Source organism: Mytilus galloprovincialis, chromosome 2, assembly GCF_965363235.1.
Source record: "Mytilus galloprovincialis chromosome 2, xbMytGall1.hap1.1, whole genome shotgun sequence".
NCBI classification, from domain to species: Eukaryota; Metazoa; Mollusca; class Bivalvia; order Mytilida; family Mytilidae; genus Mytilus; species Mytilus galloprovincialis.
This window is the reverse complement of record NC_134839.1, coordinates 17,155,899-17,177,811: the sequence shown is the minus strand read 5'-3', so window position 1 is coordinate 17,177,811 and position 21,913 is coordinate 17,155,899. Positions and strand designations below refer to the sequence as shown.

The following is a 21,913-nucleotide window of genomic DNA, read 5'->3' as shown; positions in this document are numbered from 1 at the left end:
CTTACTTTTGCAGACGGAACGAGCGTCCATCGCAAATACAAAAATTCAAGCATATTATGTATGATGAGTTTATTCAAATATCTTAATCCTGCATACTATTCATGGTTCAAAATAACTTTAGAACGTTCATGCTACATTATCTCTTTAAATCTTTTAAGTTCACGGTTCTATGCTTTATTATTTCATAACTAACAGTTAATTATGCATGCTAAGGGAAATAACATCTATTCGATTTCTAACATATTTGGATTATTAGTTATGAATGTATATAATGCCAGAAAAATGAGTTTCGACCTTCATTTGGTGTACATTAATATGCAAGTGTTCTTCTTTGACTACTACTTGTACATATTCCAAAAAAAAAATCTCTGACAGAAACGTTAACGTCAATTTGATACGTTTTGAATATAGGTGTTTCTCATTTCTCGTTTTTATATAGATTAGACCGTTGGTTTTCCCGTTTGAATGGTTTTACTGGTTTTACTGGCTAACTAAATTATAATCCTGGTACCTTGATAATTATTTACACTATTAATTTTTGAGGCCCTTTATAGCTTGCTGTTCGGTGTGAGCCAAGGATCCGTGTTGAAGGTCGTACCTTGACGTATAATGATTTACTTTTATGAATTGTTGCTTGGATGGAGAGTGTTCTCATTGGAACTCATATCACATCTTCATATATCTTTATCTTTCAATACTTGAACATGGAAGATGAATACTGATTAAAATGCGTCATTGATAGATGCGTAAAATAAATTATTCTGTGAACACTTACTGTGGTCTGGACACCTAATGAAACAGTGCTTTTCTTCACGATTATCACCAATACAAGTACCAGCACATGTTCTTTCACGGATTTTGGATCCATGACCACAAGACATAGTCGTATTGCAATTTGACCATTGTGACCATACACTCCAGATTGTAACCTCTACAAATAGAATTTATATTATTATAATCATTATACTTCCTTCATCACCATATGCTTTGCAATGTAATAGGTTTTAATGATAATAAACACAAAAAATCTTGCGCATGAATCTCTCTTAATATAAAGATACCTTCACACAGGAGCTTCTTAGAAAGATATAAATAAATATATCATGCATGTTTCTCTTTAATTTCAAACTACACGATATAGATCATGTCCTGTCACTATATTATTTGGTGACCATGTTTGACTCGTTTCTTTCATCAAACTTTAAGTCAAGGATGAAACTGAGAGGTTGAGTCTGCCTTATATTCTAATTTACTCCTATAAATTGATAATGTGAGTCGGTTGAGAACATAAATTTAAAATAAAGAAGACTTTAGCTTCACCATTAAAAAAATTTCATGTCTATTTTTCACCATTCTTCCAGATTATATATGTTACGGGTTTCATTTCCTATCATGATTTCAATGATACAGGGTTGATGTTTACAAAGAAGTTATTGCACTACCACGAGTTTTAAGTGTCGCAATTCATCACTTCGAAAATTATACGAAACCAAGAGTTGAAACAAAGATAAATTCTGCACATTTGTTTTGAAAAGTGCAAATTTCAAAAAGACTAATAGGGGAAAACAAATTTTGGTATTACACCTAAATAACTAGCAGTGATTGCTAAACCTGAGCGACGAGTGAAAAAAAATATTCTTATAAAATTTTAACAATCAATCAGATAATATTTTCTTTTATAATAACCCTGATTTATTTATTTCTACTAGAAAAATTGTAATATATCATTTTCCAAAAATAAATATCATTATAACAAAGCATGTCATCATTTGGTCATATAAAAATTAAGACTGAGCAACACAAACCCTAGATGGAATTATTTTCAAACATGTGATACTAGTGGAAAATATCAATGAATTTTGAAAATATTATAATCAAACATGACTCTGTGAAATATTTGTGTTGTTACAATGAATAGTTTTTGAGCAATCCATTTTTCTAATTTTACAACCAATGAAATCAGTCTTTTTAGCCAAAATTTTGAGAAAATGGATGAGGGGTTCAAAAAATGATTTTACGAGAATCATATACATTCCATATCATTTTTTGTCTTTTCAAATTTCTTAGATATGTATTTTTTCAATCATTTATAACAACTAGAGGCTCTCAAGAGCCTGTGTCGCTCACCTGTTACTGTATTTACTGATGTCGGCCAACTTGGTTGGTAGGCGGGGTCATTAGACACTTTTTTTTAATTAGATACCCTAGTAATAATTGTGGCCAAGTTTGGTTAAATTTGGCCCATAGTTTTAGAAAAGAAAATTTTTGTACAAGTTACAAAAATGACAAAAAGTTGTTCAATATTGACTATAATGGGCATTAACTCCTTAAGGGGTTCTCTGACAATTTTGGTCATATTGACTTATTTGTAGATCTTACTTTGCTTAACATTATTGCTCTTTACAGTTTATCTCTATCTATAATGGTATTCACGATAATAATCAAAAACTGCAAAATTTCTTTAAAATTACCAAATTTAGGGCAGCAACCCAACAACAGGTTGTCAATGGTTGTCGGATTCATCTGAAAATTTGTGAGGGGATAGATCTTATTCTGATGGACATTTAAATCTTGAAAGATTTGCCCTAAATATCTTAGTTTTAAAGATATAAAGCAAAAACTGCATTTTACCACAATGTTCTAATTTTAGCCATGTCGGCCATTTTGTTTGGTAGGCGGTGTCATCAGACACATTTTTTAAACTATATACCACAATGATGATTGTGGCCAAGTTTAGTTAAATTTGGCTCAGTAGTTTCAGAGAAAAAGATTGTTGTACAACTTACAAAAAATCACGAAAAGTTGTTAAAAATTGACTATAAAGGACAATAACTCCTTAAGGGGTTGACTGACAATTTTGGTCATGTTTGACTTATTTGTAGGTCTTACTTTGCTGAACATTATTGCTGTTTACAGTTTATCTCTATCTATAATAGTATTCAAGATAATAACCAAAAGCTGCAAAATTTACTTAAAATTACCAATTCAGGTGCAGCAACCCAACAACAGGTTGTCCGATTCGTCTGAAAATTTTAAGGCAGATAGATCTTGACCTAATCAACAATTTTACCTAATCAGATTTGCTCTAAATGCTTTGGTTTCAAAGATATAAGCCAAAATATACATTTTACCCCTGTGTTTTATTTTTAGCCATGGCGGCCATCTTCGTTGGATGGCCAGGTCATCGGACACATTTTTTTTAAACTAGATACCCCAAGTATGATTGTGGCCAAGTTTGGTTAAATCTGGCCCAGTAGTTTCAGAGGAGACTGGCCAAGTTTGGTTAAATTTGGCCCAGTAGTTTCAGAGGAGAAGATTTTTTTGTAAAAGTTTACGGACGACGGACGCCAGACAACAGACGCCGTACGCCAAGTGATGAGAAATAACTGGGGAAACAAATAATAAATGAAAAAAGACAGATTTAGACTTTATTACTGTATAATTTTTCTGACCTTATCACAATTTTCTTGAAACTGGTCAAGTAGTAAACCTTTAGGTTCAACAATAGATATAAAATGCACCCCTGTCTTTTTATCACAAAAAAATTTACGACTAAAAACAATCATAGGTTATACTGAAATGTTAAAGACTTACAAGTATTTTTTATTGTGAGTGTGTCACTCAAATTAATACATGGATGGGTCCCGATAGGAGGAATGATAGACAAAGGTTAATTGAAAGGAACACAAGAAGGTTTTTCAAGTTTCAATTTTCAAGGAATTTTCACTTTGTGATGTACAAAACATTAACACTAAGCAGAAAAGCAGGTAGGTTCAAGCTAAACATAGAAAACTATGATAAATACCTGTATAAAATGTGATTATAAAGCTTGTATTACTTATTGTTATATAAGTCTATAAATAGTTAGATTCTTTGAAAAATACATGATATAAATTGATACAACAAATACTATTCAGATTTCCAATATACATATAACAGGATGTTTAAACAAAATGACAACTGTAAATTCATTATTTTTCATGGGATACCAATTTACGTTAATTTTGTGGTTACAGGCGAATCACAGATTCAAATGTTCAAACAAAGTAAACATTTATATAGGCTTGTATGTAGAATTTGGTGAAACCCCCAAAAATTACTGAATCCACGAAAATTGATACCCATGAAAATAAATGAATCCATAGTATACGATAGGATTATTTCTTCCTTACTTGCACAGCTTTTAATGTTACAGTGTTTTGTTTCATCTATGTTTCCATCACATGGTTTACCACCATACAGGGGCTCCATGCAGGCTCTGTTCCTTGTCTGTTCACCATCACCACAAGAGGCAGAACATTCATCCCACTCTGACCATTCTAGCCAAAATCCATCCACTGTAACAAATATCTTAGATTGTTAATTTTGAAAAAAAGTATAAACTCGAATAAGAGGCATTCAAGGTTGCATTTTTCAATGGTATGTTGGCATAATATTGACTTAATCATAATTTTCCTAATATATGAATAAGGAACAAGCAGGATTTTTTTTTGAAACTGCAATCACATTTTTTTTTGCATAATACATTACAGTATTGTCATCCAACAGAAATAGTAGAAAAATAAAAATTTCACATAAGTTTTTATGTACTTATTTGAGCCCCCAAATTGAAATAAAAACTATTAAATCAAGAGAAGAGGTCAGAATGGGTTTAACTCATTTTTGAACTTTGTACAGTGACCTATAGTTGTTAATTTCTTTGTCTTATGGTCTCTAGTGGAGAGTTGTCTCATTGGCAATCTTACCACATCTTCTTTTTTCTAGTTATTTACAAAAGATGAGTGCCACAAAATATTCTCATTAATGGTGATTGAACAACATTCTCAGTGGCATAGCATAAATATAATATAAAGGTAGAATGTTAAGCATGATATACAATATACAGTAACACAAAATATTATTCCCCTGCGATAGAAAAATATTAATCATATTTAGGCACTGTTTATAAAGTGTCATTTGGGTAACTGAAATAGCACGGCTGAATTACAACCAAATGAAGCAACAATGGAACTACACTGTTTCGTTAGAACTTCATACCCTCATTTGAACTCTAATGTAACCCTTACTTTAGATCTATCATCTAATCTCAGGTCCACTTACCTGGGCAATGGTGTTTGTTACAAGATTGTTCATCTGTGCTATCCCCCATACAAGAAGATCCTCCAAACTTAGGATTTACACAGGTACGGTTCCTCATCTGTGTACCAGACCCACAAGTTAATGTACAATCTGACCAGTCAGTCCAAAGATTCCATTGACCATCAACTTCAAAATTAGAAAAAAAAATATAATATATTTTTTGCAACTAAACTTATGCGAACAAAAGGTTAACAGCGTTAATTGTTTATTAATACATGCATTGCTAATTTCTTGGCCAAGTTACTTTGTTGAAATATTCTCTTGTGTGAATAAGTCTTAAAGAAGAACAAAATAAGGCAAAAAAAAAATCACAAAATTTAAACCTCTAAACAGGTTAGGTTATTATCTGAAAATTCAGAATCCCTAAAAAAAAATACCACTTTACAGTAATTTGTAATTTTGTTTGATATTAATATCTAAAATAAATTATCTTTTCTATATATGTTTGAACTGCTATTTAGCCTTGTGATTTTGGTATATATATATATATAGATTCTACCACTGCATCGAGTGTGATACGATATTTATCCACTCGAGACAGTTAAATTTTCAAATTTAACTGTCAAGAGTGGATAAATATCGTATTACACGAGATTTGGTGGTGGAATCTGTTTCTCTAATGATTTTCAAACAATACACGGGCAAACTTATTCCTTTTTTGAGACTGATCTGCAAAAAGAAGTGTTTATTCTATGCGACGTCATCAGGCATGGTCGCCTTTTTTCATGCCGTCACAATAGGAAATTCAGAAGAAAACTAAAAAATTCGACGTCATAATCGGATTTTAACCAATGAAGAACTGAGATCAAACGAACCACACGTTGATTATATTTTTTTATACAATGGGTGCAGAAAGGGATAAATTGACGAAGAATTAGAGAAATATATATATATATATATATATATGTTTGTCAATGAGTGTTTATAATATTACAAAATTGAACCACTCTGCAACCCAATAAGAAATGTTAAAAAAATAAAATATTTGCTAATTCTAATATAATTGGTGCATTAAATGTATGTACAAATGTACTTGTTTATTTGTTTATCGTTCTTCAGCTGCTTAAACAGGGGGAAAGATATAATAAAACAATGTTTGACCCCTTGAGTGAAATGATATAAAATGTTGACCATCTATGATATCTCTAGCAATATATGTTTCGGTATAAGAAGCATTACCAGGGCAGTGGTGTGTATTACAATCTTTGTAATCGATCTCTGATCCGTTGCAAGGTGCACCTCCAAACTGAGGTTGTATACAAGTCCTATATCTATTCTGCCCTCCTCGACCACATGTTATATTACAGCTATCCCACAGAGACCAGGGCTGCCACACACCATCAACTAAAAACATGTCATATTTCAAAAATGTTTGATTAGACTTATAATCTTGTGAGACTCTCATAGAAACACAAATATTTTCATAAAATTTGCTCAGACTTAACATGCAAACTTGAAACTTCAAAGTTATCAAGAGTTAATAAAATTTGAAAACATAGTTTATAAGGTTTATTTATTATAGGTGTGATTAAGTAAGCAAAAATTAAAAATTTCAAGGCAATTTTAATGCATACTTTTCAGTACACATAACTGCAAGTTGTAAGGATAATAATAAGGATCAATAGTTTTAATGATGTTTTTAATGATTCGTCTTGACATAAGTCATTTTGATTATTCAAGAGAATACAATCTTCAACCTGATAAAAAAAGGGTCATTTTCAGGTAATTCAGTAAAGGGAGATAATTGGCTACAAACAGGACTTATTTTCTGGTAATTCTGTAAAGGGAGATAACGGGCTATAATCAGGACTTATTTTCTGGTAATTCTGTAAGAGAGATAACTGGCTATAATCAGGACTTATTTTCTAGTAATTCCGCAAAGGGAGATAACTGGCTATACTCAGGACTTATTTTCTGGTAATTCAGTAAAGGGAGATAACTGGCTTTAATCAGGACTTATTTTCTGGCAATTCTGTAAAGGGAGATAACTGGCTATAATCAGGACTTATTTTCTGGTTATTCTGTAAAGGGAGATAACTGGCTATAATCAGGACTTATTTTCTGGTAATTTTGTAAAGGGAGATAACTAGCTATAATCAGGACTTATTTTCTGGTAGTTCTGTAAAGGGAGATAACTGGCTATAATCAGGACTTATTTTCTGGTTATTCTGTAAAGGGAGATAACTGGCTATAATCAGGACTTATTTTCTTGTAATTACTGGCTATAATCAGGACTTATTTTCTTGTAATTACTGGCTATAATCAGGACTTATTTTCTTGTAATTCTGTAAAGGGTGATAACTGGCTATAATCAGGACTTATTTTATGGTTATTCAGTAAAGGGAGATAACTGGCTTTAATCCTGTAAAGGGAGATAATTGGCTATAATCAGGACTTATTTTCTGGTAATTCTGTAAGGGAGATGATTGGCTATAATCAGGACTTATTTTCTGGTAATTCTGTAAAGGGAGATAATTGATAGTAAATACATTTTTAAAATAAGACTTACCAGGACATTCTACTAACTTACAGTCTTGTACTTCAGATATATCTCCTGTACAGCTGTGACCGTCATAGAAAGGTCCAAGACAAGTTCTGTTCCTGGACTGCAAACCAATTGCACAGGATAACGAACAATGGCTCCACACTGCCCATTCTAACCACATACCGTCAACTGAAGCCAAAATTTATAGTTGCTATGCATGTTAATGTTAATGTATACATTATTTTGTGTGATCCAATTACCAATTAAATTGCTGGTTAATTTCTTACCAAAGAAACTGCAGGTTTTTCTTTAATATTAAAGCAATTTTAGCATACCAGCATTTAAATTGGTTTAAAATAAATAAAAATATAAGTTTCAAGTTAATGGCTTGGACAGCCAAACTTGACAAGTAGATGTTATCTAAGTATTTTACTAGAAAATTTGCCATAACCCCCTCCATATGATCTTTCAATTGGTCAACTAAATTCATATTCTATCAATAGCTAATTGAGTTCTACCAAAGATAAACCTAAATGCAGAAATATTTGTGACAAACCTTAAAAAACTTGATTTAAGATAATTTTTGAAAGGATACAAATCTTTCAACTTCAGTCATATTATTTTTGCGTCAAGTGTGACTGTTTATTTTCTGATTATGCAAAATAAGCAATTAAAATGGGATAGGAAGGGAAAAAGCATGTGCAACACTAGGAATCTGGGTTTCATAAAAAATGTTACCTGGACAATTATGGGTGTTACAACTGTCTGTTTCCGTGGAAACACCAATACAATCACCACCTCCATGCATTGCTTCATTGCATTCTCTTGTTCTGTTACGACCCCCACCCCCACATGTCGTGCTACAATCACCCCAGGTCTCCCAAAGTTTCCATGATCCATCAACTGTATTACAAAAATATTCATGTAAAAAGGTACAAAAACAAAAAATGTACGACATTCTAAAGAGTGCATAATTATTGGTAGCAGACTTAGATTTATAATACATTGTTTAATTTTCATCATAAAAATAAGCTGTAAGTTACAGTATACGCATATTTCAGTGCTTATACCGGCCTACTTCATTTGGTAAGAACTAGTACTGTTTTGCTAATTTTATGTGCTTTCTACACAAATGTTTACTCATCTATTTTGAAAAAATTCAATCAGTTATATTTCATCAATAAAAGAGATAAATGCATTATTTTTTTGATTTTGTAGTTATAGTTAAACAAGCAAAACTTCTTAAAAATGTGTGACACAGCCCATTTACTGTAACCTGACCTTAAATACCCTTTTAAAAGGCATATTCAGGTCATAAGGGTGGCCAAATAGGAAAGTATAACTGATGTATGTGAGGAACAGCTTACCCTGTAACCGCCCTTGAGTTCATTATCTATTTTAGTTGAGTTCATGTAACTCAATCTTTATTTCCTTTGTAGTGTGTTATTGACTATCTTTATTTACTATGATGTTCTGTTTCCTTAAGCCTATTTTTTTTACCCCTTTTCCCCTTTTTATTCTGTCCTCTTTGAACAAAGAAGATACATGTATACAAAATGAAATAAATGTTACTTACTTGGACAGGAGAAAGAGTTACAAGCTTCAATTTCAGAGTCTGGCCCAGGACATGGAGCACCTTCATAAAGTGGTTCAATACAAGTTCTGGAACGGTTACGATTTCCATATCCACAGGTGGCAGAACATTCAGACCAACTTTTCCATGCTGTCCAATAACCATCCACTGTAATGATAATAATAGTTTTTTCATTTACTGGTATTGTTTTAGGAGACCAATAATTCTATTTGAAGAAATACTCCACAAATTATTTCATGAAAATGTCACATGACATAAATGACCAACTAGAGGCTCTAAAGAGCTTGTGTCGCTCACCTTGGTCTATCATGCTGCATATTAAACAAAGGACACAAATGTGGATTCATGACAAAATTGTATTTTGGTGATGGTGATGTGTTTGAAGTTCTTACTTTACTGAACGTTCTTGCTTCTTACAATTATATCTATAATGAACTTTGCCCATTAGTAACAGAGAAAAATATTTGGTAAAAATTTACATAAATTTACCAAATTAATGAAAATTGTTAAAAATTAACTATAAAGGGCAATAACTCCTTAAGGGGTCAATTGACCATTTAGGTCATGTTGACTTATTTGTAGATCCTACTTTGCTGAACATTATCGCTGTTTACAGTTTATCACTATCTATAATAATATTCAAGATAATAACCAAAAACGGCAAAATTTCTTTAAAAATTACCAATTGGAGGACAGCAACCCAACAACCGGTTGTTCAATTCATTTGAATATTTCAGGGCAGATATATATTGACTTGATTAACAATTTAACTCTTTTGTCAGATTTGCTCTAAATGATTTGGTTTCAGAGTTATAAGCCAAAATCTACATTTTACCCCTGTTCTTTTTTTAGCCGTGGTGGCCATCTTGGTTGGATGGCCAGGTCATCGGACACATTTTTCAAACAAGATACCCCAAAGATGATTGTGGCCAAGTTTGAATTAATTTGGCCAATTAGTTTCAGAGGAGAAATTTTGTAAAAGATAACTAAGATTTACGAAAAATGGTTAAAAATTGACTATAAAGGGAAATAACTCCTAAAGGGGTCAACTGACCATTTCGGTAATGTTGACTTATTTGTAAATCTTACTTTGATGAACATTATTGCTGTTCACAGTTTATCTCTATCTATAATAATATTCAAGATAATATCCAAAAACAGCAAAATTTCCTCAAAATTACCAATTCAGGGGCAGCAACCCAACAACGGGTTGACGAATTCATCTGAAAATTTTAGGGCAGATAGATCTTGACCTGATAAACATTTTACCCCATATCAGATTTCCTCTAAATGTTTTGGGTTTTGAGTTATAAGCCATAAACTGCATTTTACCCCTATGTTCTATGTTTAGCCTTGGCGGTCATCTTGGTTGGTTGACCGGGTCACGCCACACATTTTGTAAACTAGATACCCCAATGATGATTGTGGCCAAGTTTGAATTAATTTGGCCCAGTAGTTTCAGAGGAGAAGATTTTTGTAAAAGATTACTAAGATTTACGAAAAATGGTTAAAAATTGACTATAAAGGGCAATAGCTCCTAAAGGAGTCAACTGACCATTTCGGTCATGTTAACTTATTTGTTAATCTAACTTTACTGAACATTATTGCTGTTTACAGTGTATCTCTATCTATAATAATATTCAAGATAATAACCAAAAACAGCAAAATTTCCTCAAAATTACTAATTCAGGGGCAACAATCCAACAACGGATTGACCGATTCATCTGAAAATTTCAGGGCAGATAGATCTTGACCTGATAAACATTTTTACCCCCTGTCAGATTTCCTCTAAATGCTTTGGTTTTTGAGTTATAAGCCAAAACTGCATTTTACCACTATGTTCTATTTTTAGCCGTGGCGGCCATCTTGGTTGGTTGACCGGGTCATGCCACACATTTTTCAAACTAGATACCCCAATGATGATTGGCCAAGTTTGGTTCAATTTGGCCCAGTAGTTTCAGAGGATAAAATTTTTGTAAAAGCTAACGACGACGGATGACGACGACGACGGACGACAACGGACGACGGACGCCAAGTGATGAGAAAAGCTCACTTGGCCCTTTGGGCCAGGTGAGCTAAAAAAGTTGCAATGTTATGCATTTTGTTCTTAAAACTGCGAAAAATAAAAAATTTACAAATTTGACAGCATGGTAAATTTGACACAAAAAAATATTTGGTTTTGCATCATAAACTCTCAGATTATAGTTATGCATTTCAACCATGTAAAATATCTCAAAATGGTCATCATCATATGCAAGTTAAAAACATAATTTGTCGTTTAGTTATGCGTTTTGTAACAGTGTTAAATACATATAATTGAACATGTGATATCTAAGCAGAATTCCAACATAATAGAAAATCTATCTTGAGAAAAGAGGGGTGAAAGATACTAGAGGGACAGTGAAACTCATAGATCAAAAATAAACTTAAAACACCATGGGTATAAAATAAAAAGACAAACAGATAAATAATAGTACACTAGACACAGCATAGAAAACTAAAAACTAAGCAACACGAACCCCAACAAAATCATGGGGTGATCTCAGGTGCTCCGGAAAGGTAAGCAGATCCTGTTCTACATTTGGCACCCGTCGTGTTGTCATGTTATTACAAACCCGGTAAAAAGTGTAATTCGGTAGGTCACATTTGTGGTGAAAATGGAGGTGGATTGCAATTACGAAATGTTCTATCATCTATTCACCATTTAGATATATTATACCGGCGTCACACATCAGCGTATAGCTCCGACGTATAGCGGGCGTGGTAACAAAATATGCACGCTGCCAATAACCTAGTAGTTGTGGATGCATTCAACATGTCAATCATATCTGTTTCGTGTGCACAACGAGCTTTAAGCCTGTATGGGGCGTACGAGAAGCTTACCTTAACGTTTATCGGGCGTTCAAGTAATGTATGTTGGCGTATGCCTGGCGTTTGTCTACCGTACAGTAGATGGAATGCACGCTACGAAAGAACGTATTTAAGACGTGTCCCGGTCGTAGCTGGAACGATAATACGTGCTTTCACGTTGTATTATGGGGTGTTTGTTTCAAACACAAACGCATACGTTTTAGTTAAAGTTCAACGATCTTGCAGCGTATACAACGTTAACGTGCTCTAAACGTGTCTCCAACTTATCTTTAATGTTTTCAACGCGCTTGTAGCGTATTTATGACGTGCGTGTAGCGTACAAGTAGACAAACGCTTGAGCTGGATGAAAATTGTTATGCTGCATAAAAATTTCCTGGAGTTATAGCGTTCACCAAACGTATAACTTTGCATTTCGATGTACTTCAAACTTATGAAACGCGCGTTTAACGATTGCTTAGCGTTCCTGTGGCGTGCAACTAACGTATACCGACTTTGTAAATTTTGTCTGTACGTTTGGTACACGCCGGTCAATGCGCTAATGTTTGACGCCGGCATACCCTGATAACGAGCAGTGGAAAGATCAAATTTGGCGAAACGTTATATTAGATTATTAGGGATTTTGATAACTGAGCAGAACATCTATTTCTATAGTATAAAAAAAGTGTATATTACTTTTTGCTGGATGAATAATTAGAAAGTCATCGTCTTGAACAAGAAGTTATTTTATCTATTCTAAAGTTTAAAATCGTGTATATAGCTTATTACATTGTACTTGTAGAATTAAATAGAAGTGGCTGTTTTTTTATAGAATATATTACTATAAAAAGCGATTTAATGTGGTCTTATGAACAGTTTTAATCGACAACAAAAGTTCAGCATAGTTTATGTAAACCTCGACATTTTGATTGAGATCAATAATAGGCCAATGACTATTTTAAACAACATCCGAGTTTACGACTATAATGCTGTTTATAAAGTTCAGAACTATAGAACAGTTTTTGAGAATGTAAAAGTTATGATAAGCTAATAATACCCATTATTTATTATAACCGAAGTACTTAAAAAATGTCTCTTCTTATTGTCTTTACCAGTTTGTTCTAATAGTATGTTGTTGCACCATTGTTCAAGTGAAAAGGGGGATCTAATCTAGAAACCTGTGATATAGTTAATTGTAATTAGGTGCTGATTGTCCTTAATGTATTCTAGTGGTTTTTGTTGTTGGTATAAATGTAAAGATTAGGCTACACTAATTAAAAAAAGAACACAAATCAAGATAATCAAGTTAACGAACACAGAGTGGTGAAGTCGCATAAGTCCAAAAAGGATAAGTATCTCCTGTTGTTTCTACACCAACCAGATACAAAACTACAATCACTCAAAACTTACGAATATTTCTTTAAAATTATAGATGTGAAGACGATTTTTATGGTAATGTTAGATATGCCATTTAAATGACAACATTATATGACAGAACTACATAACAAATAAATGGGAAATCATATAGGACAAAGAAACCCACGATTGCCATACGATTGAATAGAGTGAATGTTACTGAAACTGGAATTTAACATTAGGAATGTTGAAATTTTTGTCAAAGATTCTACTTTGAAGTCGTCCATATGTGTTAATAATGATGAAATGATCATGGTGTTGTCAGATCTTAACTTGTTTCCTTATTCGTAATTTTACTAGGATGTATGAAATATGCACATACACAGATATGATGGTTATTGAGTGAAAGAAATAAGAGAGAGATAGCTTTTACTAATTCATGTTTTTCTTTGTTCTTACATGTTGTAGAATTCTCACATGAGTGCCCACATCCATTATCACAACATTTTTGTTTTACAGAACAATCACTGTCAGTTGAACACTGTTCTACACATCTACTTATTAAAAGAGATGGCACTGGACATTCTCCAGATTGAACTTCTGTAAAAAAAATAATACAACATCAATGTAACTTATGATACCACTCAACCTTGCGTCAACAATTTTTCGAACAATATCGAAATCTTCAATGTCAAATTTCAGAAAATATCAGTGTACGTAACTTTTATATGATGTGCACTATTTCGATTTCCAAATATCATGTAACAGCAAGAATTTGGTCGTTACATGCAAAAAAAAAAGTGACACAATAATTGATGTTTGTGTTCAAAGGAACTTAAACCATACAAACCTTTTAATTGTTAAAAGATTACGGTAATCTACATGAAAGTCGGATAATCAAATATAACCATATTGTTTTTTTCTTCATATATTACACACAAATGATATCACCTATACGTAGTGCATATCTGAACCTGCTGAAGTACTTCGTAAACTGTCAGAAGCATGGATAAAAGTCTTGTTTGTGACTCACATTCATTTATAGTCAGATTAGGTTTTGAAAACAGAGAGTTTGTCCCATTGGTAATCATTGGTATATCTTAGATGTTTGGTATATGATATTGAACAGTGTATGCGGGTTTGCAATTGACCATAGTTAAGAAAATCCTTTTACTCGACCCTGGTTAATGAAATACCTTTATATATAGAAACCAAATATTTTTTAAATCATTGTTAATGCTGCTATCATATGACACCTGAATATATATTATATAAACCAGAAATTGACAATTATATATAATTCATAAAACTTTGAATTTTATGTAAAACTTAGGATTTTTTATCCCAGGAATAGATTACCTTGGCCGTATTTGGCATAACTTTTTGGAATTTTGGATCCTCAATGCTCTTCGTCCTTGTACTTGTTTGGCTTTATAACTGGTTTGATCTGATCTCACTGATGAGTCTTATGTAGACAAAACGCGCGTCTGGTGTACATAATTATAATTCTGACTTTTTATTATCTCCCTAAAATCCGACAACAATTAATAAAAGTCATATGTTTGTGTAAGCATAGTGAGTAAAGCTGTCATATAAGACGGGAGTGCCATTTTAGTAAACCGGATGTAGCATAATATCTACCTTATAATAGTCAGATGTATAAAGACACCAAAGATGTATTAGATCAGTTTGAAGAAACCTACGCTTCAACAAAAAAAAGTGACTTAGAGTAAACCTAATGTACCTTATTTTGTTTCGCAACATGTTGTTTGGATATTTGATATATACTTACTTGCTTTTGACATCTCACATGAGTGCCCACATCCATTGTAACAACACTTTTGATTTACAGAACAATCGCTGTCATTTGAACACTGTTCTACACACCTGCTTATCAAAAAAGTGGTCAATGGACATTCGCCAGATTGAACTTCTGTAAAAAATAGAACATTAATGTAACACAAATTCAAATTCAAATTCAAATTCTTAATGTTATTTTTTGAAGTAGATATGTATATATGTTTATTTATGGGGAAGATTGTTCTCCCCACCTTTGCTATTCTTTGTCATTTATGCAATTGACATGATATTAGTTGATGTAATTTCGTATTAATTATGTATTATTATTTCATATTAACTATGAACTTTTATGTCAAATGTTTTATTTGCAAAATGTATTTTTTACTTTTTATGATTTTGAATAAATGACTTTTTTTCGTCAGTTTTGTTTTTATATCATATAGCAAATCAAGCTCAGACTCTGGCTTGTGTATACATAGTATGTTTATGGTATCTAGCTGTCTGTCTTAAATATATTTATTAAGACAAGTAGAAGAATACAACAAGCACAGTGTTTAATAATATAACTAGGTTAAAAAAAGGGGGGGTCACTGGGCATTACTATATCTATATATCATTTAAGGAAACTTTCCTATATGAGGATAAACACAAGATATCACTCAACCGTGCGTCAATTAAATTTTGTTGAATTTGGTTGATATTTACAAAATTATTGAAATAATTTTCTTTTTATAGTTTAAAAAAAATGCATAACAAGGAAAAAGCGTATAAAATAAAAATAAAAAGATGTAACTAAATTATAATCCTGGTACCTTTGATAACTATTTACACCACTGGGTTGATGCCACTGCTGGTGGACGTCTCGCCCCTGAGTGAACCCCAGCCTAGTAGTAAACATTTTGGTGTTGACATGAATATCAATAATGTGGTAATTTTTATAAATTTCCTGCTTACCAAACTTTGCATTTTTCGAAAAACTAAGGATTTTCTTATCTTTTTTGAATTTTGGATCATCAATGCTCTTCCACTTGTTTGGCTTTATAAATATTTTGATTTGAGCGTCACTGATGGATCTTATGTAGACGAAACGCGCGTCTGGCGTACTACATTATTATCCTGGTACCTTTGATAACTAAGTAATATAAACTGCATGCGTCCGAAGCGTTTGCTGGATTAATAAAATTAACGGTACCAATTTTCTTGCACCAGATGCGCATTTCGACAATACATGTCTCTTCAGTGATGCTCGTGGCCAAAAAATTTGAAATCCAAAGCTTATATAAAAGATGAAGAGCTATAATCTAAAAGGTCCAAAAAATATAGCCAAATCTGTGAAAGGAATCAGAGCTTTGCATGAGGGAGATACATTCCTTAATTTATAATAATTTCTATCATTTTGTAACAGCAAATTGTAATAACACAAAAAATCCGTATTTTCATGCCAGTACCGAAGTAGTGGCTACTGGGTTTTGATTAACCTTCATCAACTTTAACGCAAAGTATTTGAATGCCAAGAATGCAAACAATCAAGGAGCTTAATGACCAAAAGTAACCGATTTTTTTTAAAATAGCAAAATCTATATAAGGCAGATTTTGCCTGAGGGAGTTGAAACATCATATATCAGTTTCTTTATAATTTCTGGTTTTACTTTCATCTTGAACCCTCAACGTAGCCAAATATTTGAAAGCCGAGAATGTATAAAAACCGAAACAATTGGAGAGCTATATGACCAAAAATAACGTTAGCAAATAATCAAATCCAAGTTAGGTCAATTTTCCTTAAGGGAGTTTAAACATTAGTTTACTAGTATTTATATTTCAAACCTGTTGTAAAGCGTAAGGTTAATTGTATAAATAAATTAATTATTATATTTTTTATTAACGTGGCTGTCACTTTTTATCATAAACATATTTTATGAACAAAAGCAACAGTAGCACATCGCTTTTAAAAAGTCATACATCAATTTGGTTGATAAATGAAGGCGCAAGGCGTTTACCGGTGTCTTAATGATCTAAATAGGAAGGAAAAAACTATACAAATAATCGATCGAAATCGACATAGTTAGTGGTTGAGAAAAGACAGGTGTTTCAGAAAATTGCAATCATCAGGAAAGCCAAAAGCCTAATATTTGAAAGCCAAGAATATAAAAGAACCGAAACAGTTGATGAGTTATATGACCAAACAGATTCCTCAAAATGGCCAAAATCAGTGTTAATTATGGACCAATACGTACATAATGTTCTTACCAGATATTCTTTTAAGTTGACATTCACTTTGGTCGCATGGGACTGTCTCAAAATTTTTGCCAGAACAATATTTTAGATTATTGTTGTCTTTACATTGTCTACTTCTGGTTTTATTTCCACATGATACTGTACACTCTGACCATCGGGACCATTTTTTCCAATTTCCTAGAGCTTAAAACAGAAACATCCTTGAAAATTTACCTTTTAAGGGGAGATAATTCTTTTAGTAAACAAATTATACTAGACTAAAAGGGATTTTTTTTATTTTTACTTGTAGCAAGAAAACAAGTTCGGTGACATCATTTTTTCTTTTTATTTTCTTAAAAAGTATGATCGAACCTATTTTCTCACAATTAAATCAAAATTCTACCTCATAGAATTTTTTTAATGATCACATATGTGGTTTTTCATGAACAAACTAACCCAATTTGGGCAATTTTCAACGACTCATTGCTTGAAAAATAGCACGGTGACCCATACTTTTTATTATATTTTTGAAAAAAGCATAGTTAAATCTTCATTTTGGAAAATTCTGTCTTAAAAAGTCTATACTTATGATCTACCTTAATATAATAACTTCTATCTCAATCTGCACAGGTTCTAATTAACTTTACAACAAAACCATAACCAAATGTCAGCTAACATTAACTAAGTTAATAAAGATTTCTTACCTTGTTGTGCTGGTTGTAATTTGCATTTATTTCCACAACTATATCCATGAATCAATAGTTTCACTGATTTTACAGTGCCTTTATCTAAAATGTATTAAACATCAGAAAATGTACTAAACTCTATAATTTCAAGTGAACTGACTTGAAGGAAGGTGTATTTGGAAAACCCTCGCATTTGTATGGCAAAACGATTCATATTACTTAACTTAATATGTTACATCTATTCAAAAGTGTTCTATATATTACATCATTTGTGTGGTTTTTATTTCTGACTAAATGCAGTTTCTTAGCTATAATAAAATTGAGAATGGAAATGGGGAATGTTTCAAAGAGATAACAACCCGACCATAGAACAGACAACAACAGAAGGTCACCAATAGGTCTTCAATGCAGCGCGAAATTCCCGCACCCGGAGGCGTCCTTCAGCTGGCCCCTAAACAAATATACATACTAGTTCAGTGATAATACACGCCATTCTAAACTCCAAATTAAAAATAATACAAGACGAACAAAGGCCAAAAGCTCCTGGCCTGGGACCAGCGCAAAAGTGCAAAAGTGTTGCGGAATTAAACATATTTATGAGATCTCAACCCTCCCCCTATACCTCTAGCCAATGTAGAAGAAAAGTAAACGCATAATAATAAGCACATTAAAATTCAGTTCAAGAGAAGTCCGAGTCTGATGTGAGAAGATGTAACAAAAGAAAATTTAAAAAAATGACAATAATACATAAATTACAACAGACTATATAGCTGCTAGCAGTTAACTGACATGCCAGCTCCAGAATTCAATTAAACTGATTGAAAGATTATGTCTTCATCATATGAATAAAAAAAAAATATTATATTCCTTAAGTAATGAACTAGAGGAGTTCTCGCTATAGACTATTTGTAAAAAGATAAACAGAACAATACTGATAAAATTTATTTAAAAGGCGGACGATACCAAAAACAAAAGTCGAAAATAAACTGACGAAGCCATGGCAAGACAAAAAGAAGAAAATGGCGGGATCTCATGTGCTCTGAAAACAAATTAAATACTGTGTAGCACGGTCGGGTTATTCATATTAGTGCAAATCTAATGATAGTTCCTATACAGCAAGTAAAATTAGTAAAACGAGGACGTTTGAGGTATATGTTAAGATTTCAAGTGAGTGGAAAATTACTAAATCCGTTATCAAACAATTAATTTAAAGTGTTGTAAATAAAATTACGATGATATTTTGCGCAGTATTGGCGAGCGAGGATGAAACTATAATCGTTTGTCTTTGGGGTAGGAAATGTGCGTAGGAATTTGGTGAATGGTGAACTGGTAACCTAAATTTATGGACAATACATACAGATTTGTGGTTATGGATGCATAATTGTCCCGTATTTTGTAATATCTTAAAATTATTTGAAGATAATGATCTTTCAGACGAAACATTTATCATATTTTGTAATTCAAAAAGCTTAAATTTACTTAGAGTTTTACCAAACATAGGTTTGGGTTTTAATTTCCAGTATCCTTCAGGATTTTCTCCCCACATTTGAACGGTTAAAACAGTTAAGTTCATAGTTGTCGTCTGATCGAGAATTCTGCCGGGAAGGATTATAGAATTAGTTCGATTCGGAGATACCAGAGTCCACTGTATCTGTCCTGCATTTTGATGGTTGACAATTAATGATACTTCAACATGTTCTACATAAGTTACATTGCATCCACTGACCTCAACCACAAAATATTTGGAGCGTTGGTTCAGTCTAAAAATTAAAACAAAAAACTATTGACCATAGATATACTTCAGTTTACAGATATCATAATATATCACATTTAAACACATTTACAAAAAAAAAGTGTCTAGTCGTGTCTCAGTTGGAAAAGTCGAAAACATTTTTGCATATAAAACGAGCAAACAATTTAGACAATTTAACCAGAGTCTTTTATAATATCACGTAACAAACATAACAAGGCTCCGTGTTGAAGGCCGTACTCTGACCTATAACGGTTTTCTTTTATAAATTGTTATTTGCATGGAGAGTTGTCTCATTGGCACTCATATTGCATCTTCCTATATCTATATAAAACACAATAAAGGTAGTCATGCAAAAATAAAATGTAATGGTTTCCTAAGGTATAGTTTAGAATATTAAAATGTGGTCGTCATTCGCAACTAACAACTATTACTTTTATTAAATGTTCAATTCTAGATGGTTCTGTTTTTCATTTAAAAAAACTGTTATACGGCAAGAGTTTATCTTTCATGTTATTCAAGAGTTTGCTTTTGGTATCTGTCTATAAACAAGGTGACGAGTGTGTTGGCATTACCCTGTCGTTCTTGATAAATGATGTTCCTGTATATATTTATATATACTGTTACTTACGGATTGTCAATAATTTCTGTTGAATGACAACTTTGTCTGTCAGGAACTAGTTCCCAGGTTTTACTTCTTTCAACAAGGGCGCCAATATCAAGTAATCCAAACCCAAAGTATGATGATACTGAATTAGAAATTCAATTTAAATTAATGTTTAAAGCTTTCAACCTACTTGTGCTTGAAAAAACTTTATTATTGAATTACTGGTTGATAATTGTTGTTCACTAAGCCTAAAGTTACAGAAGAGGGGCAAAAGATACCAGAGGGACATATAAACACATAAATCGAAAATAAACTGATAAAAGGTTATCAAAAGGTACCAGGATTATAATTTAATACGCCAGACGCGCATTTCGTCTGCATTAGAATCAGTGTTTCTCTGAACAAAATACTTATAAAGTAAAACAAGTACAAAGAGCATTGAGGACCCAAAATTCCAAAAAGTTATGCCAAATACGGCTAAGGTAATCTATTCCTGGGATAAGAAAATCCTTAGTTTTTCGAAAAACTCAAATGTTTATAAACAGGAAATTTATAAAAATGACCATATAATTGATATTCATGTCAACACCGACGTGCTAACTACTGGGCTGGTGATATCCTCGGGGACGCCATGAATAAAAAGGAAAAAGACAAACAGATAAAAAATAGTACACAAAACACAATAAAAATACCTTGCTTATTCAGGAAATCCGTGTTAATTTTAATACCAAAAATACAATCACAAAATACTTTTAAAAAAGTGCCTATCATTGCTTAATATGGTGACACCATCATTATCCTGGGTATATTTTCGTAGACCTCAAAACTAAACTGTATGGCAAGAGTCCTTGATTATCATAAAACAGTTAAAAATTGAAAAATTGGAGCTTTTAAATAAATATTTAAGTTAAAAAAAAAACAATTTGTGAGAAAAGTAAGAAATTCGAGTACAACAGAACTTAGTTTTAAATTCAAACATATTCTAAGAGAGACGTTATACTATAAGTAATCACGATACATTAATAAATTATAAGGTATCTCTCAAAACAAGCAAACATATTTAATTTAAGTCTTACCAAACAGTTCAAAATGAGAAACAATTTCCAATATCGTATAGACAAATAATAAATAGAAAAAACATAAGGACATATTGAATAAAATGATAACGAAAAATAGTATAGAATGTTTGAATAATTTTGACGATAAAAATGAAAAATGAATCACATAATATGTTTGTAAACACAAAAACAAGTAAAAATCATTCGCTAGTACTGATAGTAGGGGACTAGTTATTAAATAAAATTCGAATTAAAAAGTAAAATGGTACATACGTTCAATAAGCATGATTAATTAAACACTGTATTATTTCTTGTTTTCTTCAATAATAAATGTTTGTAGTACTACATGTACTATGTTTGATTTATTTAATCAATTA

General features: G+C 32.1%; 1 protein-coding gene across 1 annotated transcript in view; it reads right to left on the bottom strand.

Moving 5' to 3' along the window:
• Nucleotides 1-21,913, bottom strand: part of LOC143063022 (uncharacterized) — a 39,273-nt gene that overhangs the window by 501 nt on the left and 16,859 nt on the right. The window contains exons 14-26 of the mRNA XM_076234933.1: nt 20,503-20,620; nt 19,601-19,881; nt 18,140-18,223; nt 17,469-17,639; nt 15,214-15,354; nt 13,881-14,021; nt 9,201-9,365; nt 8,363-8,527; nt 7,649-7,813; nt 6,319-6,483; nt 5,101-5,265; nt 4,173-4,337; nt 776-931 (exon numbers count right to left, since the gene is read on the bottom strand). Of these exons, the coding sequence (XP_076091048.1) occupies nt 776-931; nt 4,173-4,337; nt 5,101-5,265; nt 6,319-6,483; nt 7,649-7,813; nt 8,363-8,527; nt 9,201-9,365; nt 13,881-14,021; nt 15,214-15,354; nt 17,469-17,639; nt 18,140-18,223; nt 19,601-19,881; nt 20,503-20,620 (2,082 nt within the window). The remainder of the gene's footprint in view (nt 1-775; nt 932-4,172; nt 4,338-5,100; nt 5,266-6,318; nt 6,484-7,648; nt 7,814-8,362; nt 8,528-9,200; nt 9,366-13,880; nt 14,022-15,213; nt 15,355-17,468; nt 17,640-18,139; nt 18,224-19,600; nt 19,882-20,502; nt 20,621-21,913) is intronic.